Source organism: Eublepharis macularius, chromosome 9 (assembly GCF_028583425.1).
Source record: "Eublepharis macularius isolate TG4126 chromosome 9, MPM_Emac_v1.0, whole genome shotgun sequence".
Taxonomy (NCBI): Eukaryota; Metazoa; Chordata; class Lepidosauria; order Squamata; family Eublepharidae; genus Eublepharis; species Eublepharis macularius.
Genome location: NC_072798.1, coordinates 19,627,529 through 19,655,423, shown reverse-complemented (window position 1 = coordinate 19,655,423; position 27,895 = coordinate 19,627,529). Strand labels below are relative to the sequence as shown.

The window sequence follows — 27,895 nt, the reverse complement described above, 5'->3', positions numbered from 1 at the left end:
GCGTGTTAAGTTTCGCTTTCGATTCTCGCTGCCTGGGCGGCGGGGAAGCAAAACTCAGGCGAAGGAGTCTTTGGGCTGCGCAGCTCTGCCCTCTAGAAGAGACGTGCTGCAGAAGCGCAGCTTTCCGGGCTCGTGGAAGAAAGAGGACGGGAGGTGGGGTGACAGGCTCTGGTCGCCTTCGCTCGGAGTAAGTCCCGTTCTCTGGGGCTTGCACTTTCTGATTTTATTTCCCGCAAAAGTTGGAAAGATTGGAGTTGTCCTGCAAGCCCCCCCCCCGGCCACTTGTTGCCTTTCCTCCGGTCTGCAGAAGGCATTCTCGTTGTGGACCGTTTGAGAGTTGTGTTTTATGGACCAGTTGGGGATGTCTTTTTGAGATCGGGAAAGTTTGCTCGCCTGTATCAGACGTTCACAAAATACTGACAGCGCAATAGAACAGACTATCTAAGTGCAGCTTACTTTCGAGCAAGCGTGCGGAAGATTGCACACCTAGGTAAGCGAAATGGGTTAAGGGGGGTTGCATGACTGCGCTTCCTAGCAGGCTTCTCCTGATGATTTTCTGCCTTTAGGGCAACTTTCAAAGGCAACTCACGAGGTATATAAGGATGGTAAAAAAGAGATTCAGTGGAATTCTGTGCTTTTTCAAAGACACTTCTCTCCCGGCAACTTATAGGGCATAAGCGCGGTGGGTTCTTTCCTCGTAAGGTAAACACGCCCTGGTTTTTGCTAAATCAAAAATGAGGATGTTCTTGTATAGAATATTAAATTAACTCATTAAAATGTTTGTCTTTTACCCCATGTAAGAAATACTGAGATCCGACTTTTGCTGGCTTTGGAAACAATAGTTTGTTGTTTTTTTCCCTTCGTGTGAATGGCATTAGAGCCATCCTTAAAGGTGATTTAATTCTGGATAAAAAGGTGTCTTGTGCGGAAGACTGAGTCAAATTTGTTCCATCATATTTTTGTGGACTAGAGCATGAGGTGGGTCCTCCCTAGGAAACACTATGGGAGCAATCCTAATCAGGTCTACTTAGAACTAAGCCCCATGTTAGTCAGTGGGTCATACTCCTAGGAAAGGGTCTTTGGATTGCAATCAAAACGCTTCTAAAGAGCCCTCTAGTCCATCAAAGTTTATGCTGGAATAAAATTTTGGTGCTATTTAAAGGCCACTTTTCCAGCAACAGACTTAACAAAGCTAGTCATTTGGATTTGATGCTGAGCATCTGAACACTTACTCACAAGTAAGCCTGCTGCACGTACCAGCCAGTAAATGTGCTGAATATCCTGACGTAGATATAAAGAAATATGTAGTCTGGTTCTGTACGTTATTAAGCCCCTATGACTTCAGCGAGTCTGAAGATATTTGCATAGGATTATTTGTGATGCTCACATCCTGGCTTTTCCCCATCTTTGGAACATACAGGCACACACATGGGAGAGGATTGTTAGGCAGCAAACCTGACCAAAGCCACATTGAGCTTGGTGGGGGCTTTCTAGAGGCATTGATTGAGAAGCACCAGGTTGCACGATAATTTTTATTGGCTGTACAGTGATTTGTGCTTCACTGGTGAAACCACCCATAGAGGTGTTACTGCACATTGTTTCTGTATTTTTGTAGAAAATTGGGTTGCAGTTTTAAATTGGTTCTCTTTTCAGTCCTGATCCAGCATGCCAAAGGATACTGTACACGTCCTTCCTAGCATGAAAAAAGTCTGATCCGGGATTCAGAGTTCTATGTAGGGGTAAAAATAACTTACATTTTCTTACAGGTACTGCATCTCTTGTGGAGGGGGGTGGGGTACAAAGCAGAAGATGGGAGGTTCCACGTCAGCTGCTTTCCTACCAGGACGCCATACCATCTTGCATTAACCCCTGTTCAAATACAGCAGTGAAAAAGGAGCACTATAAAAATAATGTAAATAAATAAAAATCATCTGTTTGGGAGAAGTATGGATCTAGCTCTCTACTCTTCCCTCCCTCACCCGAATCATGCCCACAGCTCTGGCTCTTGTATTAGACTTTTCAGCCCCAGGAAATGTGCAGCACATGTTTGAACGTGTGATTTTCCTTGTTGGATCAGGGCCAAAACATACAAGAAGGCAACTGTGTTTAAAGAGTTGTGCACGAAAGCCCATAAGGCTGCAATCCTATGCAACAGGTCAGTAGGATTTGCATCTGAATCACCATCCAGAGTATTGCACTGCGTGCCTCTTGTAAATCGGTATTTTCTTTGCCTGCAGTCCTTTAGCGGCTAAAGCCATCACACAGTTTCATGGACATAACTCACTGTTGAGGATAGAAGACTCTGTCGAGGGGCCACTGGCTAAGGTGGGCATCGGATTTCTGGGTCAGATGCAGGAACAGTCCCCCTGGTTTTATCTATACTGAGATACAGCCACTGATGGCTGCGAGGAGCAGTCATGCAGGATGTGTGCGCCATTCCATTTCCATGCAGAATTTTTTCTCTTCTGCTCAAAAACCATTGCTTGAGCTGCTTTTTCTCTACAAAGGTATGAGGATCCTCTGACATTTCTCTTTCTGAGTATGAAAGCCCTCGTAAGAGGGCTTTGACTCACTGGTAGGGCATCTGCTTTGCATATAGAAGGTCCCAGGTTCAATCCAGCTAGGAGGATTTAGTAGCAGATGACGCGAAAGATCTTGACCGGAGACCCTGGAGAGCCACGACCAGTCAGAATAGATACTACTGACCTCGGTGGATCAGTGGTCTGACTCGGGGATAAGGGGATAAAACAATTTCGCCCGTAAAGCCGCTGAGGGGAGTGACTTGGAGCAGAGAAAGGACCCACAGCCCCCACCGCAGCTGCATTTTGGTAAAGGAAACCCCCACAGCCATCAGCCAGTGGTTCCCACATCTGCATTGCATTTGGTTTGGCCCTCTGCCGCCGCCTCAAAGCCTGCCTGAAGAGGAAGGAGCTGATAGTGGGGATTTAAGAAGCGCAGGTTCTGCTGCTGCTCCCAGGCAGAAAAGGAAGCTAGCCTGGGGCGTTGCAAAGGCCTCTGGGGCAATTTCAGGCTGGGAAGAGCACTGGGGCCAAATTTGAGCACCTTAAAGACCAACATAATTTCCCCCAGTGTAAGCTTTTGAGAGTCAGGTTCCTTTGATCAGATACAAGTAGGAATGGAGATCCCTGAACCCTTACAGCTCTGTCAGAAGGTGGGACAGTGGTGCAAAGATTACTGTGCAAAGTCGGGATGCAAAGATGCAGCGCCAAATGTGGAGGAATGTGGCTCTCCCACCCTCCTTCAAGTCCCGCCTCAACCCAAAGCAGTTGTCAGATAGGCGTTGCTCCTGCTGATGGGGAGTGCATTCGTAAGCCCCTGAGCCCCTGCATGAATGTGGGAGGGGTGGCCACAGGAGATTATGGTGCTTTAGGCTCCCTCCCATCCAATTTGGAGCCAGTCCAGGTCGGTGGGAGGGGGAGTCACCTTCCGTGTCGTTTGAGACACATTGTTATAAATGGGACTGCCTCTGTCTCTTCCTGCTGGGAAAGAAACTGTTTAATTCAGTAGTTATAGTCTGGAACCCCCCTAGCAAGGCGAGAAACTTCTGAGGTTGCGGGGGGGGGCAGAGCTAATAAGCTCCTCCCACAGCTTTCCCTGCCCAAATGGCCCCTCCCTTATGCAGTTGTGCAGCAGAGATACCATTGCTAGTACGAGAGCAAGATTCGGGCCGAGTAGCATCTTAAAGATCAACTAGATTTTCGGCCGTAGGATTGCCAGCTCCAGGTTGGGAAATTCCTGGAAATTTGGGGAATGGATCATGGAGAAGGTGGGGTTTGGGGAGGGGAGGGGCCTCCATGTGGTATAATATCATAGAGTCCACCCTGTAGAGCAGACATTTTCTCTGAGGGAAATGATTTTTCTGACCTAGAGATAAGCTGTAACTCTGGAAGATCTCCAGCCAACCACCTGGAGGGAGGTTTGCAAGCCTAATCGCCAGGTATTTGGCATTACCTGGCAACCTGTAATTACAGCCTTGCTCCGAAGGACCTGTAGATAGATAGCATTGATGGTTTAAACATAAAGGGTGAATTTAGGATTGACGCACACGGCTGTGTTCCTAAGTACAGTCATGGAGATTTATATCCAAATTTCAAGTATATTTGTTCAGCACACAAAATGGATGGAATACTGTCTGTTCAGTAACAAATTTCCTAACTTTCTTCAGTGATGGCACCTGCAGAAGGCCCTGCTCAGATAAGCTAATTTGTCTTGGCAGAACACACCTGGGGAAGCAGTCCCCACAGGTATCAGCATCCGAAGCCATGAAGGGCTTTGTATGATGATAATAATACACCATGAAGAACTCAGTGGTTTTAATGTTATGAAGTGTAACTTGACATCCATATATGCTGCTAGTCCTATTGTGATTCCATGACGCTTCCTATCCGAGCAGTACATTTTCTTTGGTTTATTATGAAATGTGTATTTCTATTTTTTCATACCTCTCAGATGACAAAAACTAAGACGCATGTGTGGTTTAGGGAGCAGCCATTTGCAGCGTACACCAAGATTCTCAGAAGGTGGGACTAAGGGGATGCTGTTCAGCCCCTTCACTTGTGGGGTCCTGCAAGGTTCCATCTTGTCCTCTACGCTCTTTAATATCTACATGAAATCTCTGAGTGAGGTCATCCAGAGATTTAAGCTGGATTTTCTGCAATAGACAGATGACACTCAGCTCTATCTTGCACTCCTGGCTCATCCCAGGAAGGTTGTAGAAATCCCGAACCAGTGCCTGGAGGCAGTTTTGGATGAAGCTTAATCCTGACAACATGGAAATGCTACTGGTGACTGGAAGGTCTGACCTGGGATTTAAGATGCCACCCATTCTGAATGAGGTTGCACTCCACTCAAACAAACAGGTCTGTAGTTTGGGGGTGCTCTTGGACTCAAGCCTACTGCTTGATAAGCAGGTGGCAGCTGCAGTCAGGGGTGCTTTTTACTACCTTTGTCTGGTTAGCCAGCTGTGGCCTTTATTGGGCAAGAAAGATCTGGCCTCTGTGGTACACGCCCTGGTTACATCTAGATTAGATAATTGCAGTGTGCTGTGTACGGCTACCCTTTGAAGAGTGTTTGAAAACCTCAATTGGTGCAGAATGTTGGAGCCCAGATGTGGCCTGGAGTGAATCATAAGGGACCATATTGCTCCATTCTTAGCCCCTCTACACTGGCTTCCAGTCTGTTTCCAGGCACAGTTCAAGGTGCTGCTCTTGACCTTTTTAAAGCCCTTTACAGTTTGGAACCAGTATGTCTAAAAGACCCATCCTCTCCCGTATACCTGTTCCTTTATACTATCCAACCACTACAGTTATCTTCAGAGCTGCGTTTCATGTGCCCCCACCTTCTGGGTTTAGGTGGGTGGCCATCTGGGAGAGGGTGTTCTTGTTCCTCCACCAGTGGGTGAAGACTTTTTTTGTTTCATTTGGCATTCCCTCAGCAATCCCTCTTTGTGCCCAGTTTTAAAAATTGTTGTTTTTATGTTTTGTATGTATTTTAGCTGTGGTTTTAATGATTTTGATTGGTTTTAATAGTTTTTAGAATGTGATTTTATTATATTGTATTTTAATTTGTTAGCAGCCTTGGTGGCCCTTATTAGGGCCAAGAGATGGGATATACATTTTGATAAATAAACACACACTCCTGGGTATATTCAGTTTAGTTTTCAGAAAATTAAAAAAGCAATCCTAAGCAGGCCTCCTCGGAATCCTACTGTGGTCTATTCAATGAGTCTTACTCCTAGGAAAGTGTCCTTAGGATTACACCACAAAGCATTTAGAGCCAAAATACACGTTAAGAAATACCTAGGTTCAGCACGTGTTCTCTTACCTCAAGGTTTGCCGGGATCTGTAGGCGTCCTGGAAGCTTAAAGATCTGTAGGCGTCCTGGAAGCTTAAAGGCGTCCTGGAAGCTTAAAGCTTAAAATACAGGCACTCTGTAAATGCTAAACTTTAAGCTTCCAGGACGCCTACAGATCCCGGCAAACCTTGAGGTAAGAGAACACGTGCTGAACCTAGGTATTTCTTAACGTGTGTTTTGGCTCTTAGACTTCTAAATTTAATAAACAATGCCAGATAGTAGGTTCTCCATGGTGCATAAAACAGTAAAGTAAGCTTAGGGCTGGTAAGACAGTAAGTATTGGATATATTTTAACTTTCTCCAAATTTCCATTTTTTGTGGAAAAGACCACCCCATATGGCTTCAGTCTTTCTAGAAGTTTGATAATTCTTTTTGCAATTGCCTTCACATGGAGAGGCACTTAGAAAGTAGTAAATAATCCGGGAGTTCCATTTGCGTTAAATTTGACGCAGTAGATTTGTTTCAAATTGTACTTGCATCACTGAAATATAAATGTGTATGATTTTGATGCGCTTCTTTGTACGGCTAAAAGGTCCCAGCTACCAAGGTAGACTAATTTGAACTTCATATTCCCCAATAACAGTCAGGATGGCTTTTGCCCCTTTCTCAAGTATGGGCCATTTTATAGGCAGTTTTCGGCTGGTGGCTGCTGATAAAGATGGTGTGTCATCCGCCCAACCATCCCCTGCCAACTACTACCACAGTTAGCACAGTCTCTTCGGCCTTTGTGCAGATAATGTAAAATAAGTATAATGTGCGTCTGATACTGATTCAGCATGGAAAATCCAGATGCCTTTTTCTGAGAGAGCTATCATTTCTACTGCCTGAACAATCTAACAATAATATTTGATTTCATGGGGTCCTAAATCTTTTTTACTTCTCCGGAAGAAAACATAAAAAGTTGGGGAGATGCTGAATGCGCAGTTAACTGGGAAGAAAAGGTACTTTCCACCCTCCCTGTTTGGCTTTACATGATAAAGCAATGTCCTTGGGGAAAAAAACTATGCTTATTTCAAGATAGTGTAATTATTACCACAGAAAGATGCTTAAGGGGAAGGGCTGTAATTTAAGGCACTTGTTTGTTATAAATGGTTATGAGAGCCAGTGTGGTGTGGTGGCCAGACTGATAGATTAAGATTTCATTCCTTGCTCTGCCATGGAAGCTGCTGGGTGACCTTGGGCCAGTCCCTTGTGCTCAGCCTAACCTACCTCATGGGGTTACTGTGAGGAAAAATAGAGAAGAGAATAAGCCACTTTGGGTTCCCATTTGGTGAAAAAGTTGAGTTATAAATGAAGTGAAATAAAAAGAAATAAAAAAGAAAAAGTTTCTTACAACTCATTTGAAAAATAAAGTAACACTGTTTAAATTCAACTAAAATAAACATTTTATTCAACTGTTTCTAAGATAGTAAAAACACAAATCTATATCTAGGTTTAGTTCTTGTTGGTTGTGGGGGGTGGGGCACTGCTTCTCTAATAGGGCAGCCATAAACGAGTATGCACTTAGGTGGTTACTTGCTTGTTTTTATGGCTGAATGATAAACTTTTAATGAAAGCTGTTCTTTCACCTGTAGCAGCCTTATACAAGTGCCGTTCACAAACTACAGAGAATGCACATACAATCCATGTTTAGTGTACCCTTGTTTTTTCTTCTTTCATGCGTTGAGTAATTCTCACGTTCCATTCAATACATACACTGCTGCAAGTGAAATTTAAACCCCGTATTTATCCAGGTACTGGCCCCCGGTTTCATTTGTCAAGGGAATTCATGTTAGTTCTTTCTTGCTAACAGATATACTCACATACATGCAAGTTAGACATATGTTCAATATAAAAAATGGACAGGGTGATGGAGTTAGGCCGTTGGTCTATCAAGGTCAGTATTGTCTACTTGGAGTGACCGTTTCAGGTGGGTAGCAGTCTTTGTCTGCAATTGAAGAGCAAGATCTGGGTCCAACAGTACTTTAAAGATCAGCTGGAGTTTCAAGGTATGAGCTTTTGAGACTCAGCGCTCCCTTGACTCTCCAAAGCTCACACCTTGGAAATCCAGTTGGTCTTTAAGATGCTGTTGGACCAAAGTCTTGCTCTTCGGAATGACAATGGCTCTCCAGGATCTCAGGCAGAGGTCTTTTGTATCCGAGGTCTTTCACGCCACTTCCTACCTGATCCTTTTATCTGGAGATGCCGGGGACTGAACCTGGGAACTTCTGTATGCAAAGCAGATGCTCTGCCACTGAACCATAAACTTTCAGGTGATAAAATTAATTGTTGCATGGAATATAGTAAGTGGCTTCTTGTTTCCCTGTGTTGCACAGATACAGTTGATGGGCCAGGGAGTGGGACGGCCAGACAGAAGCAAGAGCATCAGGCTGGAAGAGTATCAGACAATGACTGCGGAGGAGCAGGAGGAAGAGGAGGAGGAGGAGGAGTGTAGAGCGGATGCTGTGGAGAAGCACAGTCAGCAGCTCAAAGCCATATGTGGATTGGCTGACTTAAAGAATGGTACTTGTCAAATGCCTAAGTTGGTCATGCTCTCCTTTCCATATTCCTCGTTTCTGTCCTTGTAGATGCTTGTGATGAATTTGCGGTAGAGTCATTGGGAGGTGAAACTCATCAGCAGAAGGCCTTGACGACAGAGATGTTTTCTTTTGCATAATGCCTTATTTATTGCGAGATGCTTTGGGACCCCTTCAAAGATGTTTGCCTTTTCCTTTGTCAACAGATGTGGACTTGAGGGCCTCCCTTGCTACAGGCTTCTGCATGGTGTACTGGTTAGAATGTCGGACTAGGATCTCAGAGATCCAGGTTCTAATCTCTGTTCTGCCATGGAAACTTCTTGGGTGATCTTGGGCCAGTCACACACTTTTAGCCTAACCTACCTCACAGGGTTGTCATGAGGATGAATTAAGGAGAGGAGAACAATGTTAAGCTGCTTTGGGTCCCCATTGGGGAAAAAGGCAGAGTATAAATGAAGTAAACAAGGGTTTTCTTATCTTAAGGGAACCCCAAGTCGGGTCCTTCTGTCTGCAGACCTTAATAAGACTCTGTCATTCCAAAGCTCTCCAGGTCTTAAATTAAGCAAATCAGTATTAAGCATTGTGCAGATAACTCGAGATTTGTAGATAGATTGGGCGTGGGGATCAGATATATGTTAGGTGCAGATACTTTGGGACAGGTAGTTGGTAACATGTCTCATTATTCTCTATCTAAATAGCATCTCCAGTTTGTATTGTCATAAATAGGATTACAACCAAATAAATGGATCTCTCTTTCTCCATTTGCACAACCTGTTTTTCAATTTTGTCTCTGCCTTCAGAAGCTGTTGGCCTGTACAATATTGGACTCAGCTGCTGCCTCAACTCTTTGCTTCAGGTTTTCTTCATGAACAGACATTTCACTGCAATACTCCGGAGGTGAGCAAGGGTGGGGGGGTCTGTATCCCCACCCACCGGGGACCACTGAGGCAGCTTTGTTTTCCCCAGGCTAAAGCTGAGAATAAAATGTTCACTGTCCCAAGCCATAGTCACATGGAGTTCTGTTTAAGAAGTGCACTTCATGTCATTTGCTCTTGTACAGTCCACCATGGGCTCCTCCTTATCTTTTGAATGGCACATGGACTGCTGAAAAGGTTTCCAAGTGGTGGTGTGTGGCTATGTGTGGCATGTGCATCGAACAACCAGTCACTGTGTTGTGCGTCATCCCAGCCCCGTTGACAAGTTACAGTGAACTCAGTACAATCTGCGTACAGTGTACTCTTGTTTTTCTTTATGTGTGCGTTGTGTAATTCAAATGTTACATTCAACTCATGTGCAATTGAATGTGTGACATAAACCGAATATTTATCCAGTTTTACCTGTCAAGTGAAAGTTTGGTGGCTCTTTCTAACCAATGTTATTCATGTACATGCAGGATGGATGTGCCTTGACTGTAACTGTAACATGTGAACAGGGCTCTAGTTGCATTGAGGTTTGCAGCTGGGATGGAAATGCTCCATGCAGTTTACATTGTGAACAGGCTTTTTTCAGATCTCAGCTGCTATAGACCTATATGGTGTCCTGGAGCTTTCATAGGGAGACATAACACATGAATGTTCCCCTTTTAAAATTTACTTACTTTGTTTATACCCCACCTTTCTTTCAGTGTTGTCCTAACACTGATGACTAGATGGCCATCTGACAGCAATGCTGATTCTGTGAACCTGGGCAGATCATGATGGGGAGGCATGGAGCGCAGGTCACCAGGCCAGTCGGGGGGTGGGGTGGGGGAGTAGTTGTGAATTTCTTGCATTGTGCAGGGGGTTGGACTAGATGACCCTAGAGGTCCCTTCCAACCCTATGATTCTATTATTCTAAGTTGGTGTACATCGTTCTCTTTTCCTCTATTTTATCTTCACAACAACCTTGTGAGGCAGGTTAGGCTGAGAATGTGTGATTGACCGAAAGTCACCCAGAGAGCTTCGATGGCAGAGTGGGAACCACTACACCATCCTGGCTCTTACCTCCAGTTAATGATCCTAACATAGAGGTCTTTGAATGTTTGGTGCTGAGAGATGTGGCTAAACTAGAGGAGCAAACACATAACAGTTGGCACAATTTATCTAGACGGGATTGGCAAACATTAAAAACGTTGGAAGAAGACCCCCAAATAATAATAAAACCAGCTGATAAGGGAGGGGGAATTGTAATTTTGGACACGGAAGTGTACGTGGAAGAAGTCGAAAGGCAACTCTCGGACACTTTGAGTTACACTAAAATCCCACAGGATCCTTCCCTGCACATTGAGACCTTGATCAGGATAGTACTGGATGAGGCTCTTTTGGAAGGGGAAATTGATGACTTAACCAAAAGAGCTCTTATAAATTCGAGTCCCAGGACCCCGGTGTTTTACATCTTGCCCAAAATACACAAGGGGTGTTTTCCTCCACCAGGACGCCCGATAGTGTCGGGCAGTAATTCGATCCTTGAGCCCTTAACAATATATTTGGATGGTTTTTTGCAGCCCATAGTTAGAGCTTCTAGGGCTTATATAAGGGATACCAGTCATTTTATTCAGAAAGTAGAAGGCATGCTGTTACCCGATGATTCAGTCCTAGTGACAATGGATGTTTCATCCTTGTATACATCGATACCCCGTGATGGGGCACGTCTAGTGGTAGAACAAGCTTTGCGAGCCCGCACCACCCAAAGACCCTCCACAGAGTTTTTATTACAACTCTTTGACATAGTGGTAGAGAAGAACTTTTTTCGCTTTGGAGAACAATTCTTTTTTCAAATCGGGGGTTGCCATGGGTTGTTCCATGGCTCCCAGTGTAGCAAATGTATTTATGTCCAACTTAGAGGAGGAATTCTTATATAGGAGAGAATCAAACCCTTTTTTTGGAAAACATACTCTTGTATTGTCATTTTATTGATGACTGCTTTTTGAGTTTAAAAGCAGGGGACAGTATGCAAGATTTTGCTGCCTGGATGAATTCATTACATCCTAATACTAGCTTTACCTGGGAAGGGGACTCCAATTGCATACATTTTTTGGATGTATTCATGTTTAGACAACAACACTCTTGGAGTCAGACCATATCACAAAACAACAGATAGGAACTCTTATCTGACATTTAACTCCCATCATCCCAGGAGCTTAAAAAACAACATTCCTTATAGTCAGTTATTACGGATCAAACGAAATGCAACTGATCAACAGGACTTCATTAGAGAAGCTGGGAGTTTAATGTTTGCTTTCCAACAGAAGGGCTATCCTAAAGGAGTTTTGTATAGTGCTCAAAGACGGGCTTTGAATGTCAAAATGGAGGATTTATTCACACAGAGGAATAGGGAGGATAAGAAACAACTGATATGGACAGTGGATTTTACCTCTTTATCACACCGTATCAGGAACATTGTACATAAACATTGGTCCCTAATTGACTATATCAAAGGTTGTGAGTGTCCTCCCATCACTGGACATCGTAGAACGAGGAATCTTAGAGATTTATTAGTACACTCTGACTTTGGGAGAGGCAGTAATACTTCTAACTTCCCGGTAGGGCACTTTAAATGTGGCCGATGCCGTTTATGCCCTAAAGCAATCACAGGTGAGAGGATTACCATCCCAGGCTTAGACTCTCAAATACAATTACAACAATTTACCACTTGCCAGTCTGTGGGAGTGGTGTACCTGATTTTTTGTGAATGTGATATGCTTTATGTGGGTAGTACTACAAGGGCATTAAAGACACGGATATTAGAACACATATCACGTATAAACAATAGAGTGATGGAAGCTCCCCTTGTGGAACATTTTTTACAACATAATCATGAAGCACAGGATTTCAAGTTTACTGTCTTATTTTCAGGGCAAGGGATTTCTGAACGTAGATTAAAAAGGGTGTTGCTTCAGATAGAATCATTCTGGATCCATAAATTAAAGTCTATGAAACCCAAGGGTCTGAACCATGAGTTTAATTTGACTTGCTTTTTGTAAGGAGTTATAATAGCGTATGGCTCCTTTAAGAGTGAACAATTAGCAGCCTTTTTAGGACTAAGTGATTTGTGGGGTTTCACATTCCCCAGCTGTTACTGCACCAATACAGGGGTCCCCAGCCCGCGGCCCGCGGGCCACATGCAGCCCCCAAGCTCTTTCTGTGCGGCCCTCCAACCTGCTTTTTTGCTGCTATCACCCTGCAATTTTGTTGCATTTTGAGTTAAGCTGTGGCCCTCTTTAGGCACTGGGCACTCTAATGCGGCCCCCATGTGCCAAAAGGTTGGGGATCCCTGGTTTATTAGAATCAGAGCAGAAGACACACAGGTATGTTTGGATGATTATTATGTAGGGCGAAGGACGCCCCTTTGGTGTTCAACAGTGCTTTCTTCAATACTTGGAAAGGATATTACTCATTGATTATTTATGAAGAAACATCTCAGATAATTGTTTTGGACATTTACTTGAGAGACTTACCTATTATGGGTTTTTTTTGATGAACTTGGAATCATTGTATGACTGAGGTTTAGTGCACACTAGTGGGGAAAGAGTGCACAGCTTATTTCAATAAGACATATGTATTGTATATATTTATGACCATTATAGAGGGAATTTGTCTAGTTATGTTAAATTAACTGCAATAGATGGTATATTTTGATGATTATCTTGAGTTGTGACTCATTTCTGGAATGTGTTTGATGAAGGGGAAATTGTGACTGCATAGTTGTGGCACAGTGTATTTCCACATTGTTTTGGTGGTGATGTACATTCCCTGATTGTCCTTCACGTGTAGAGCTCTACTTTGTTTATTTCGATTCTGTGAACCTGGGCAGATCATGATGGGGAGGCATGGAGCGCAGGTCACCAGGCCGGTCGGGGGGTGGGGTAGGGGAGTAGTTGTGAATTTCCTGCATTGTGCAGGGGGTTGGACTAGATGACCCTAGAGGTCCCTTCCAACCCTATGATTCTATTATTCTCAGTTGGTGTACATCGTTCTCTTTTCCTCTATTTTATCTTCACAACAACCTTGTGAGGCAGGTTAGGCTGAGAATGTGTGATTGACCGAAAGTCACCCAGAGAACTTCTATGGCAGAGTGGGAACCACTACACCATCCTGGCTCTCACCTCTAGAGGTGACGAGAAAGAATTTGCAGATAACTGTATCTATTTAAATTGTGGAACAGATCAGAAGGGAGCATGTTAATTAATGTCGTGCCACTTAACAGTGTGATGCTTAATGTACTTGGTGATGGTGGAAACATGGCTGATTTATGGTGACCCCTGCTGGGGTTTTCATGGCAAGAGACTAACAGAGATGGTTTGCCACTGCCTGCCTCTGCAGCCCAGGTCTTCATTGCCTGCCTCTGCAGCCCAGGTCCCATCCAGTTGTTCACCAAGGCTGATCCTGCTTAACTTGTGAGCTCTGATGAGGTCAGACTTGCCCGGGCTATCCAGGTCAGGGCACAAGTATGCTTACTTGGAAGCAAGTCCAATTACTTTCCATTGGGGTTACTTCCAAGTAAGTAATGGTTAGGATTACAGCCTTCAAGAATGAGGCCTGATTTTTTGCTTGACTATGAAGTTTGACTATGGCCTCCATCCTCTCTGTTGCAGGATCAAGGTGCCGTTTGGAGCTGCAGATCAGAAATGGAGCGTCCCTTACCAAATGCTCTTGCTTTTAGAGGAGATGCAGCGGGGCAGACACGAAGCGGTGCACCCCGTGGGTCTTGCCAGATGCCTTTCAAAGCATGAAGTCAGACGTAAGGAGCAACTGAAGGGTTTCACTCTTTGCCAGTGGGACACTGTTGATTTTAATCTTATTCCCCATGTAACTGAAGAATAGAAAAATGCAAGTAACTGGGCATCATGACAAAGGAACACTTACCTGTAACTGTTGTTCATCAAGTGTTCTGCACAGGCAGACAGGGGAACTGTGCATGCACATCCTGCCGTGGATGTTTGTTCTAAAGCTCCTAAAGGTGTGAGATGCCTAGACTTTTCGCTTGCTTTTTGCTGAGGCATAGCTATAAAAGGCAGGGCAAGCGGCTCCCTCCCTCAGTTCTCTAAACTGCTAGCGTAGAAGGAATGTAAGAAAACAAAAGAGCACACAGTGAGGAAGGGATGTGTGCCTGCACCGAAGAACACTTGATGAACAACAGTTACACATAAGTGCAATCCTGTTTTCATTGTCTTCTGTGCAATCCCACGTGGTAGATTAGTGAGCTAACTTACCCAGGAGGTGGGCGTGCGGCTCTTTAGTGGAAAAGACTTCAGGACTGCCTTGCTGATGGCTGCATCCCTTCTGGAATCTACATCATGGCATAATGCTTAATGAAAGTGGACAGGTGGCCCACCGTACACAATTCCACTAGAGGAATGCCCACGATGAAGGCTGATGAAGTGGACTGAGCACTTGTAGAGTGCACTCTTATGTGCAGAGGGTGTGGTTGTTTAGACTGATGATAAGAATCCTTAATGAGCCAAAATAGCTGATTTAAAATGGTCCTAGCATTGACCTTCAGGCCTTTGGTGGGCCCTTTAAATGAGATGAAGGTCCTTTTGGAAAGGAGCTGTCCTATCTAAGTAGAAACACAAAGCACGTTTTAACACCAAGTGTGCGCAAAAGTCTCTCTGTGTCAGTTGAAGGAGTAGGGGAAAATACATGCAAGACAGTGTCCTGGTTTAAGTGAAGAGCAGAGGCAACTTTCAGCAGAAAGGAGAGGCTCGGACGAAGGAAAACCTTATCTGCAAACATCTTAATGAAAGGAGGGTCATATCTCAGGGATTGCAATTCACTCACCCTTGTAACTGAGGTTATAACCACTAGAAGGGCTGTTTTGGCTGTCAGAACCATCAGGGAGCAGGTAGCTAGGGGCTTGAATGGTTTATGCATGAGTGCAGTGAGGGACTCCACTGGGGAATTGGTCTGGATGCTGGAGGATATAGATTTGCTAAACCTCTGAAGAAAGATTTGCATTGTAATTGGGCAGAGAGAGATTTCCCATTTATAATGTTATGATAGGCTGAAATGGCCACTAGGTGAACCTTAATGGAGGAGTTAGCCAAACCTTGGTCCTTTAGATGGACCCAGATAGTGCAAAACAGATGGCCGTGGGGCTGAGACGAGGTTCAAGATGTTGCCTGCAGCCCAATGAGAAAACTTCTTCCATTTCGCTAGGTATGATTTCCTGGTGGGTGGTTTCCTAGCTTCCAACAGAATCTTCTGGACTGGGGAGGAGAAATTCAGCTGGGGTGGGTGGGTGGGGATATGAACCAGGCTGCTAGCTTCAGAGTGGCCAGGTCATGGTGGTGAACCACATTGTCCTGTAGCAGGTGTGATGTCAGGGGGAAATGGTGGATTCTGCTCTGTGCCATTTGTAATAGAGTGGCAAACTAGGCTTGCCTTGGCCAGTAAGGGCTATGACAATTGGCGAGGAACCTTCCCTCATTATCCTGCTGAGTGTCAAGTCATAAGAGGAAGAGGGGAAAATGCATACAGGAGGGTGCCCAACCCACGGATTTGAAAAGCATCCCCAAGAGAGGCCATCCCCTTGCCTGCCCGTGAAGTCTGTGGCAAACAGATATATAGTAGGATGTCCCCACATTACAAAAACAAGACGAAGGAAGTCCATGTGGATGGACCATTCTTAGTTCTGGGATTTTGACCGACTTAATGGATCTGCCAGCAAATTGTCCTTCAAAGGAGAGAGTCACGAGAGAAACAGTAGCCAAAACAAAAAATCGTGACGACCTAACTAACAAGTACAATAATAATTACTCTCACAAACCAAGTATTACAATATTTCAGCATGCATTTTATAAATAGTATTCAAGATAACTAATAGTATTCAAGATACTATTTATAAAATGCATGCTGAAATATTGTAATAATTGGTTTGTGAGAGTAATTATTATTGTACTTGTTATTTAGGTCGTCACGATTTTTTGTTTTAGCAAATTGTCCTTGCCTGCTATGTGTATGACAGAGAGAGTGACTTGATGCTTGATAGCCCATTCCCATATCAGTCAGGATTCTCAGGAAAGAACCAACAAAGCCGTGCCCCTCTGTTCATAAAGTTTCTGTAATGAACATTTATTGGAACATGGAAATAAACATCTTTTAGATCAACAGTAACACAGCAAACATGACTCCCCAACAGAGGTCAAAGTCTCTTAATAACATTCGAAACTATAAACTTGTTTAGGGAACGGAGGTCTAAAATGGAGCAGAAGCCCCCTGATTGTTTTGTCCCCAACAAAATACCAGGAAAATGCCCTGTCGGAACATGGATAGAACCGGTTCTGTGGCTTGTTTCTGCAGCAATGACTGCACTTCCTCTAAAAGTAAGGGAAGAGGAGGTGGAGGATTGGACAGAGGGAGAATGTTGGGTGGCGTTGTTTTGAACTCCAGGTAGTAATCTTGGTTGACTATGGACAACAACCAAGCCTCCTGAATGATGGACTCCCAAGCCTGTAGAGGAAGTGAGTGGCTGAACGACATGGCCCAAGAAGGCGTGGCATCAAAAGTCTTGTTTACTGAATCAGGGTTAATCCCTGGGGGATTGGGAATTATCCTTCAATTTGGTTCAGAAATACCTCCTCCAAGGTTGAGTAAAGGTAGAGGGAGACGGCTATTGAGAGGTGCTGGACAGTGTGCCGTTGGTTGCGGATAAGACCAGTTGTATTTGCTGTTGTAAGGTGCATATTCCCCTGGGGGAGAAATCTGCCTAAAGGAATCTGTCTAGAGAGGTGTGATACCCAACGACCTCGCTGTTACCTTATCATCTTTAATTTTTTTAAGTTCTTCATTTTGTGGACGAAAATAGACCTGCCCCTTCAAAGGAAATTCTGGTGGAGAAGGTTCCAGTGCAAGATAAGACTGGACATCAGAACTGTCACCAGAGTGCACCGTTTGGTTCAGTGTCAGTTCTGGGGCAGCAGCATCTTCTGGAACTGTGGCCGGAACCGATGCCAGTTTTGATTTACCTCTTGGTTCTGTGGGAACTGAAACATGAGGATCTTCTTCATGGAAGAAGTAATGAGAGGTTGGATACATACCCAGTGAAGCTTCAAACTCATAAGTGTAGCAAGGGTATGGTAGACATATGGAGAAGAATGGAACCAGTGGTGTCTGTGGTGAGGAGCCAGTTCTAGTCAATTATCATTCTCAGAGCAGAACCACAAGTGACAAAAGGCACAGATTGGACACTTGTCTGCTTCCCTCAAGTTTTGATGGGAAATGTAGGCGTCCTGGTCTCGCAGCTTCGCTCTCTGACTGCTGTCCAATGGACTTTTCAACTGTCACTTGTCCAACATTCCACCAAGCTGCCTACATTTCCCATCAAAACTTGAGGGAAGCTGATAAGTGTCCAATCTGTGCCTTTTGTCACTTGTGGTTCTGCTCTCAGATGGATCTGAGGGGACCCTTTGCCTTTCCATAGGCCGTATTGGTGACAGCGGCAATGGAGAAATGGCTGTAGACAGTTCCACGACTTTAGGAATCTCACCCTCAGAAAGGGATGGAACCAAAGTGGAGCGCAGTTTAGCGGGTTGGGGATGAAGACGAGGATTTTTTCCTCTTAGGCGAGTTAGAAGTCAACGCATTATCAGCATGCTTCGAGTTTAATCTTTTTAGTAAGCATCTCTGATTGGCACTGAGGTAGGACAGTCGAAGGCACGGCTGGAACTAACTGGTTCTGAGCGGTAATAGCTGCCGAACATGCTGGAGGAACTGAGGAGGCCCCTTCTGGGCACTGCAGTCCAATATCTGCGGTGTTTTAATCTGAGTTGGTAGAACCCTTCAGGGCTGATTTCCACAGAGTCACTTTAAGTCACGATGCCCTTTCATGGTGTGCTTTGATGTAAATTGTTTGCTGACCGCACACTTCAAGTTGTCATGGCCCTCGCCCAGACAAAGCAGGCATTTGGCATGCTCATACGATCGGGCCATCTTGGTTTTGCACTGTGAACACTTCTTGAATAGGGTCTTCGAAACCATGGATCCAAAGGCCCGAATCTGCATCTGTTGTTGAAATCAAGGAGCAGAGCAAAGTACACGTCCTTCTTCAGCGGCAGCTAAAGAAGAACTGAGGGAGGGAGCCACTTGCCCCGCCTTTTATAGTCATGCCTGGGTGAAAAGCATGCTAAAAGGCTAGGCGAACATTTTGTGCCTTTAGGAGCTTTAGCACATGCGCAGTTGGCCTGCGCATGCACAGTTCCCATGTGGTACTGCACAGAAGAAATGATGATGAACACAACTGTTGAGCTTATGTTCAGGGGTCAGTCTGGGATGCTGGGGAAGGATCCGGTGGAGGAAGTGGGTGGAATGTTGGAACTTGAGAGATGCTCCAAAGAGCACAAGAAATTAAAGATGTTCTACTAAATCTTGAGTGTAATTTCTTCTGTTTGTCCAGTGTTCATTCTCTATGATGCTTCTGAACTCTTCTTGATCCTCTGGAACCTAATTAAGAGCCAAATCATAAATTTAGATCTGGTAAGTTGCTTGTTTTGGAAAGAGAAACATTCTGTTGTTAATCTCAGTTTTCATTTTTAGAGGTCTGGGAATCAGCCTAGTTTTTATGTAATATTTGCACTCATGCTCCCCCCATCCCCGCACTGGTAGTTTGATTTTGATACCCATTTTCTAGACTTCATGAATGTTACAGCTTTACTAGCAACTTGTCTATAACCATAAAGGATACTATACAGTTGCAATGATTCTTTCCCCCGGCAATTACTTGTTAGCAAAGGTCTCCAGATCCTGGGAAGACTTGCATATCTTTAAACGTTCTATAGAAGGGAGAGTGTCCCCCAAGGGGGCTTTCCCTATAACCATGCTGGGGAAGGGTTTGGGTTGCCAGGTCCTGCTTGGCAACCAGTGGGTGGGCTGAGGACATAAGTGGGCTGATGCGATTTACGTCCATGTCATGAAAAGCTTCAGCTGCCAATTTCCACACGTGAAGCCTCTACTAAAGGGACAGGACAGATTTCCCCCAAATGTTGGCAAACCTAAACAGCACCAAAACGTTATAAAGCTCAGAACTGGGTGAGTCTAAAGGCATTTCAGAGAGCCAAGCTACAAGTGATGAATGACACTTGTCATTCATCACTTGTAGCTTGGCTCTCAGATGGGGGTCTCAGAGCAGCAATTCCCATCATAGTGGGAGTCATATAAAAGAACTGCTGTTATTGTCCACCACTAATATTATTTACTCGCTTCTTGGCCGTTTCCCCTCTCCTGTATCTTTCCCTTTAAGGCTGAAAGTCTGGCGGGTCTATACACCATCCAGTTGCAGGAGAGCTTGGTGTGTCAGAAGTGCTCGCTCGAGACAAAGAACAGCAGCAACATGCTTATGCTCCCTCTCCCAGTGTTTGCTTATGATTCTCTTCCGATCAGGACCTTGGTAAGCTTAGTGCGCCATCAAAGAGAGCTTTATCGTGTGTGCGTGCGCGCGCGCGCGCGCGCGCGCACACACACACACATATATATACAGGGCTTTTTTTCTGGGAAAAGCGGTGGTGGAACTCAGTGGGTTGCCCTCGGGGAAAATGGTCACATGGCTGGTGGCCCCACCTCCTGATCTCCAGACAGAGGGGAGTTTTGCGGCACGGAGGGCAATCTAAACTCCCCTCTGTCTGGAGATCAGGGGGCGGGGCCACCAGCCATGTGACCATTTTCAAAAGGTTCCGGAACTTCGTTCCCCCACGTTCCAGCTGAAAAAAAGCCCTGTATATACATACGTACATATACACACACACACACATATTAAAATTCGGGGAATCGTTCTCTTCATGCCTCAACTGGGCTTTCCGTCCGGCATTCTATCATAGGCCATAAAGGGCGTGCCTGCATTTAGGGGATAGTAGGAGATAGGGACCCTTCTGTTGTGAAAGGGGAAGTCCATCTGTGTGTATGTCAGGAGCACTTATGGGAATACTACAAGATGCAGAGACTCTTGCTCATGTAGTCTTCCTATTGGCCATTACCACTTTTGGGGCTTCAAAATGGCGCTTGCTTGTGTCAGGTATGCTGTATACATGGTTCTCCATTCGTCCATGTTACTCTCGCAACAACCCTGTGAGGTGCATTAGGTTGAGAGACCATGGGCCAGGGTCACCCATAAAGTTTTATAGAAGGTTTTGGATTTGAACTTGAATGTCCCAGATCTTAGCCCAGTACTCTTAACCACTACACCGCACTGGTTCTCATGGGGGCGGATGGCTTATGGGGTAGTTATAATAATAACTCCGCTTATATACCGCTCTTCTAGACAGATGAGAACCTCACTCAGAGTGATGAACAAGAAGTTATAGGAGGTACTTGTTGCTGGAACAGAGGCAGCAACAAGTGGCTCAGGAAAGAAGGGCGCTTGGATGCTTGTTCCAAAGCAAGGCAGAATAATCCACTTCAGTCCCGTCATTGTCTTCCATTAAAAGCCATTGTAGGTTCTGCGAGTGCAGATGAATGAGAAAGAAAAGTGGAGGGGGGTGGGGGGTGGCGGCTTAGCTGTGCTCTTTGCCTAATAAAATCCTCCCTGTGTTTGCAGGAAGATGCACTGCGCTGCTTCTTCGCACCAGAACACCTGACGGGGGACAGCACATGCCACTGTGAGCGGTGTGGCAAGAGAACTCCGTGTCTGCAGGTAAGCGGGTATCTGTGCTGTTGTGTCATGAAGGACCGCAGCTGTCTTTCGAGGCTTCCTCTTTGGCATTTCAGGGCTATCCCCTTTCAGGATAAGCTCATTGCGGAGACCAGAAGTTTTGATTCAACTAAGACAGGATCCAGATCTTCAGACATAGATCAGTTGTCCTTTACCATATGGCTCCCTCCTGCTGATCTCTGCATTCTGTTCTCTGACTTGCAGGGCATGAAAGTAACCTGCCTACCTCACATCTTGACCCTGCACCTGAAGCGTTTCTGTTCCAAGAACAGTGGCAGGACTCAGAAGATCAGCCATTATTTGTCCTTCCCTCGGAATCTAGACTTCAACGAGATTCTGACAGCAGAACAGTATCAGCCAGGCGCTTTGGAGGAGGTGGAGAACTTATTCACATCATAGTTCCAGCTTGGAATGAAAAGCCAGTGTGGTACAGGAGTTAGATTCAGACTGGGGAGACCTGGACTCCAGTCCCCGTTTAGCCATGAAACCCCCACTGGATGAACTGCAGATACACATTCTCAGCATTGCCTACCTCACAGGGATGTTGGGGAAATAAAAATGGAGGAGAGGAGAACTTCGTAAGCCAGCATAGAGGAAGGGTGGGGTAAAGCATATCGACTGATAGGCAGTTTTATTTTGGGGAAGTGTTCTGAAATTGACTTGGTATGGTTCCAGTTTTACTGACAAGAGTTGGGCTAATTTTTTCACGTGGCTGAAAGCTAGATCTCAGTCTACCACGTCCAGCTCAGTTGCCACTATACAGTTGTTTATAGAGAAGAGTCCCAAGAATACAAGTTTCCCATTGCCTGCCTCTTTAACCCTGGTCTTTATTGGAGGTCTCCTATCTAAGTACTAACCAAGGCCGACCCTGCTTGGCTTCTGAAATATGACGAGATCAGGCTCACCTGGGCTACCCAGGTCAGAGTCAGTGGCACTTTAGAGACCAACAAGACTTTGAGATTGTAAGCTTTTGAACATCAGAGCTCTCTTCTTCAGACCCAGGATTCAAATCCAAGAATACGTCCTTATTTGATCCATCCTTATTACTCTGGACCCTCTAATTTACGTTCTCAGAGTTACAGCATAAATGAGGATGTAGTTTCAGCTTGTTTCTGGAGGATTTTTCCTTTCCTTTCTCCCCCTTTCCCCTGCTCCACTGCTGCTGAGCTACCCTTCCTCAGAGCCATAGCCCAAAAAACACAATGGTCAAAGGACCCAGGAAGCAGAGTGGCCTGTTCCCTGACAACACGGGGGTATTTCATTCCTAGATATTATTGATGCCAATACTACAAAATAGAATTCTGAAGTGCTGGAATGCATCTTTCCTTGTAGCTTCCTAGGAGACCATTGATAATTTGAAAGCACAGCAGCAGCAACCAAATTAAAGTTCCATTCCGATAGTGGTGAGCATTCAGAACTTACGGTTCCTGGAATATTGTCCTAGGAATAACTGAGGGCGAGAGGATTTCAGTTTGCCCCCATTTGCTCCGTAAGTTTAAGGACGGGGTGAGACCTGAACGGAGGATTTCCTATCTTGGCCTCCCACTCCACACAAACTCTCAAGGTTTTAGGCACTGAAGAGCACTGCTTGGTTATAGACTTTCTGAAATGACATAGGGCTGCAGGGTTGAGGGTTCGGGTCTTCCAGATAAGCCAGGAGCTGCTGGTGCGCTCTGTAACTGGCTGTCCTGTCCTTTCTTGTTAAAATTTCACTTGGGTGAGCAGGAAAAGGAGAACTGGCTGCAAGTAGAATATTAGTCCTGGGAAGGTTGCCATTTGAGATGTCTGGGTGCAGTGCATGTTGGAGAATAAATCTGCCCACAGTGGCCACCCTAGTTTGTCTGTGATAAGCAGTGGGGCATGGGCTAGCTACCGTCACTCATTGGGGGGAAATGTATTGATATTTGTACCATGTTTTTCTCCCGAAAGTGACCCAAAGCAGCTTCGTGCAGTAAAAAACCACGATATAAACAAGTCAATAAAAACTTAAACAAAATCAACATCTGCCTTCAATGGGTGAAGGCACAGGCGGCGTACTGCAGGCTAAAACACAAAAGGTTTTTGCCCTCAACTCTTGCCTCTGGCCCAGAAAAGTAAAAGCAAGCACTCAGCAAGATGGTACAGCTGCCCAAAATGTTCTTCTCAATCTTCCCCTCCCTGTTTATTACATCTGTGCCTCCCATATGCACCCCCATCTTGGAAGTCTGAGGTTGTACTTAGGAGGTCTCCCATGTGTCTTCTGATGATCCCCCACAAGATTTCTTCTTGGAACAAAATGAACTAGATGATATGCTTGTCTGGAAGAATTCCAGCATGTCCTCTTATGTAACTGGCTGAAGAACTCCTACCCCGCTGATCTGCTCTTCAGTAAGTGTCCCACTCTGCCATTAGATTCAGCAATCAGAGTTACTTAATCTAGTAAAATGTTCTACACTCTATAATGCAAACCCATAAAGAGCAGGACTAAAGCGTAGAATAGAGAGGAAATTTCAGTAAGAACTGATACAGTATCGCATCATCCTTTGATTCGGAGTTTTAATTGCTCTGCGTGTAATTCTTCATGCTTGGAAAGTTGTGGATCTGGTTTTGGCTTGTGTTGACCACATCTCTGAATGGCTTTTTGCAGGGCAGTGGACTTTATGATCTCTTTGCAGTTGTTGCACACTCGGGATCAGCCAACTTTGGCCATTACTGCGCGTATATTTGGAGTCTAACAGAACACAAGTGGTATTGCTTCAATGACTCCAGTGTCTGCCAGGTGAGGAAACCAGACCCATATCTACAGCTGCTCCTTCCCTTCCCTTCCTACAACCCAGGATCTACCAAAAAGGATACCATGAGTCAAGAAACACCAGACAGTGCCCCCAATCCAGTTCTAGACATGTGCAGACATTGCTCATTGCATGAAAAGGTAAATGAGCATTCAAACACATGCCAGAACACAGTATCAAACAGTGCGGCTAGATTGTATCCTCTGCGGCATGCATGTTTGGAATTTTACTCTGGGTCGACTTCAATTGATGGGGCAGGGAACATGTATCCGGTAAAAGGGTCAGCCTGGCTTATTTTAAATACAAGAAAGTAGCCTGCATTCCAGTGCTGAGGTTGGATCCAGAGATCTGTCAGTGGAAGGCTTTGGTGGTCATGGATCTCCCCATGTGGAGCAGCTCTTTCTAGCCCTAGGAAATTTGATTCCCAGGATGGAGGGACCCATGTAGAGTGATACAGCAGGTAAAGATTGTAAAGGGAGGAGGACTGAACGCTGTCCCTTACTCAGGTTTTAGAGGGGAACAAACCAGAGTCAGAGAGGTCTGAGATCTGTTTGCCCTTTTGCTCTTCACTACTCTGGTGCTATCCTTTGATGCACAGATTACTTTCTCTTTGTGACACTCATTTTCTTCTCTTTGCCACACTTCATGCTCTCTTCTCTGTCTTGGCACCATGGAGGCAAGATCTCCTGTCCTGCCATCCAATGGCATCCTTAAACTAGGTAGCTAGATACGGACCTGTCTCTCATGTTTCCTATCCTTTATGAAGTTCCTACAATAAAGAACTCTCATTTCTTTTCTAAAGCTTAATCAACGTTCTGAGTGTAAGTTTGTTTCTCTCTCCCACACACACACTGCAACACAGGCTCCCATGCCTCATGTTTATGTGCTTACTGTACATCTTTGGTAACAAAGACTTTGTTTTGCTTGGCATTCCCTCAGCAATCCTTTCTTCCCAATGTTTTAACCGTTCTTTTTATGTTTTTGTATGCATATCAGTTCTGGTTTTAATGGTATGTATTTGTTGGTTTTAATGGTTTTTAAGAAGTGGTTTTATGATGTATGTTTTTAATTTGTTAGCCATCTTGGGGTGGGCAGAAAGGCAGGGTAAAAAGTTTTTAAAATAGAATAAAATTTAAAAAATAGCTACACAGGTCAATGGGGTGAGGATGGAAGAGAGAACAGTTTTGCCCCCTTTACGCTTATTGCAGCCCACCAGCCTTTGTGGCTATTACTCCATGTGGGTCCTACAACTTTCCCGCTTTCTTAGGGTTGGAAACAGGTATTAGTGGGAAGAGAAAGCTCTGCTTATGCAAGGATTGTGAATTGCTAGATCCAGGCTATTATCCGTTTGGTGGTGGTGAAGAATGCTGTCAAGTCAAGGCCGCTGGTCTTCTTTGAAGGTCTCCCATCCAATTAATATCCAAGGCTGATCCTGCTTAGCTTCTGAGATCTGACAAGATTGGGCTTGCCTGGGCTATCAGTATAACTGTATGAAAAAATCCCTCTTGTGAGAAAAAGTTTAATATTTGTTCCACGTATTGACATGCTTTCAGCATGGATGACTTCAGTGGTATAAATAATCCCTGTTAAGTGTGCATGCTGTTTGTGCTTTCTGCTCTTTAGGTGTCCTGGGATGATGTCAGGTGTACCTTTGGCAATGCAGGTCTCCGCTGGTAAGAAGTACCATTATACTCTCTCTCTGTCAATCCTAGTGTGAGGGCCAAGGAATTTAGGAAAATATGGCTGTTTAAATTCTAGGGTTTGGGAGGTCATCTCTGGCTTTAAAACATATTATTTCATTTTTATTTTGACCTTCATTTATTATGAGCCAGCAGAACACACAATTCAGGAAGTCATACGGGAGAATCCTTCTGCAAACTGAGTAACTTCCCTTCTTATGCAGCTAGGCTCACGGCTGATTGATCACTTCCCAAACAGTGTTTTGACGCAAGTTTGCAGCAATACAGCTCGGAAAGCAGGATGCAAAGGTGCACGTTTAACAAACAGAGGGGGACAAGCAGTGGATGTGAGCCTAGGATCCTTTATTGGCTGGCTTCCTGTATCCCTGTTTACATTGCATGTCACTTTCAGCCACAAACACTCTTGCTGTGCAGTGTGTTGAATAGCTGCCTGAATTATTAGCTCCCCGCTTCAGCGTGGACTTTGTCAGTCATCCACTTCACACACTCTGTAGGATACTAATCAGAGGACTAGCTGCAGCATAATCTGTGTGCTAACTGATTAGGTCTTGCTTTTGTTTCTGCCTACAGGAGTGAAACAGCCTATCTTCTGGTTTACCTGAAAAAAGAGTTGGCAGCTGCAGTCTGATCCACAAAGTTTCATTCTGCATGGATATCTTTAACTGGTCATAATGTGACTGTGCTCAGAAGGAGACAGAGCTGACACATGAAGCATCTTTCCCTACAGTCTTGGAGAACTGTGCCATCTTCATTTCCGGAGGGCTTCCTTGACTGCTGAAGCATCACACGACTTTCCCTGGGGGAAAAGGCATTTCTGCAGAAGGAGCAATACGTAGCAATTTAGAAAGAGGGAGTCCTATGTCTCATTTGCCTTCTCTGAACAATACCTTCTGGCATTCTCCCGGAGTGTGCGTCTACAATACAACTTTGTATGGGCTTTATTCTGCTTGAGAGTAAATAGATTTTCACTAGAGAATGTTAGGAATTCTAGTTGGATGAGAATTCATTTTAAGAGGTTTTAACTGTCCTTTCCTGAGTAGTTTTCAGGATTTCCTGGGAAGAGGCAATGGAGAATTAAACCAGTTAAGTGATACCATAGAACTCGAGCACAGCATCCCAACTCTACATGAACTCCACACCAACCTTTTTATAGAACAACTCTTCTTCCAAAGCCACAATACAGATACCCATGATGTTCAACCAGCACCCCGTGCTAAGAGAGTTTCAGGTGGGTAGCCATGTTGGCTGCAGTAGAAGAGCAAGATTTGGATCCAGTAGCATCTTAAACAACTAGATTCCCAGTGTGTGAGCTTTCAAGAGTCAGAGCTCCTTTCTTGATACATTTAGAAGTGGAAATATGTAGGGTTTTTATCCAGCTAGAAGGTGGGAAGGGTATTTTAAAGTAAGGTTGTGAGGTATAACAATACTATAATTAGCTTAATAGAGTTGGGATGTGAGAAGCAGAAAATCGGCATCTGTAGTGAGAGAAGAATCCAGTGTCTCTGTTAAGCCCTGGACTGTCCATTGTTAGTGAACTTAATGGACCAAGGAACACCAAGGTTGCATACTACTCATGGATGTCAAAACCAACTGTTCTATTAGGTATCCAATGTCATTGTTCCATATTCTGCTCCTGGAAGGTAGTGTCATATCCCTGTAGCCATCCCCTTCTGCCTTTAAGGATGCAAAATATTGCACAGGACCAGGGCATACATCTAGCTGAGCCAGATAATGGTTAAATTCTTAATCGCCAGCATGGAAGGAAATTTCATATGTGCTCATTATATTTTATCTACGCCAATGTTTGAAACAGATCTGTGTGATCTTGGACACCTATCTGTACCTGGAGCGTGGACAAGATGGAGTCATCTTGGCAACGATGTTCTATTTATATTATATTGCTTGAAAAATTAAATGGTAATTTATTGTAATAGCAACCCTATTTCTGCCTGGTCTCTTATTTTCATACAAATTTACCTGCAGCAAAAGCATTTTATGGAAATACCCCTTTCCTGGTACTACCAGAAAAAAAAAGTGGGTCTACTTATTCCAGGTTCATCTTTCTAAGAGTTGTTCCTCAGCCTCAGGGGATTATAGTCTGTGTAGATCCAGGTTGTAGTCCTGTGCAAGTTTACTTGCAAGTAGCTTCCCAATGAAGTTACCAGGCCTTGGTCCAAGAAACGTGAAGAACTGACCCGTCGGTCATTTACAAGCAGTCTCTGCAACAATTTTAAAACTGCATCTGGGGGAGAAAAATGGCAGCCCTTCTGAAGGCATTTCTGAGCTACACAGCAGGACTGAAATTGATCCTTCCCTCTCACAACCAAGAATAGGGGAGAGGAGGGGGCAAGGTATATTGATTCCAGACACCCCCTTCAATAGCTATTCAGCATTAATGGGGTCTAGCCACTGCAAA

General features: G+C 44.6%; 1 protein-coding gene across 3 annotated transcripts; it reads left to right on the top strand.

Moving 5' to 3' along the window:
* Positions 1–74: 74 nt before the first annotated feature.
* USP18 (ubiquitin specific peptidase 18) lies at positions 75–27,366 on the top strand. Of its 3 annotated transcripts, none has more exons than XM_054988490.1 (11): positions 75–187; positions 8,190–8,376; positions 9,191–9,287; positions 13,963–14,108; positions 18,762–18,841; positions 19,605–19,751; positions 20,895–20,990; positions 21,213–21,383; positions 23,635–23,766; positions 25,403–25,452; positions 26,050–27,366. In XM_054988490.1, exons 2-11 carry the CDS (start codon positions 8,199–8,201, stop codon positions 26,105–26,107), a joined length of 1,155 nt encoding a protein of 384 aa, XP_054844465.1. In that variant the 5' UTR covers positions 75–187; positions 8,190–8,198; the 3' UTR covers positions 26,108–27,366. The 3 variants fall into 3 exon arrangements, with proteins under 3 accessions (XP_054844465.1, XP_054844467.1, XP_054844464.1); XM_054988492.1 differs by having other exon boundaries at positions 75–490; positions 9,194–9,287; XM_054988489.1 differs by having other exon boundaries at positions 75–490.
* The last annotated feature ends 529 nt before the right edge of the window (positions 27,367–27,895 follow it).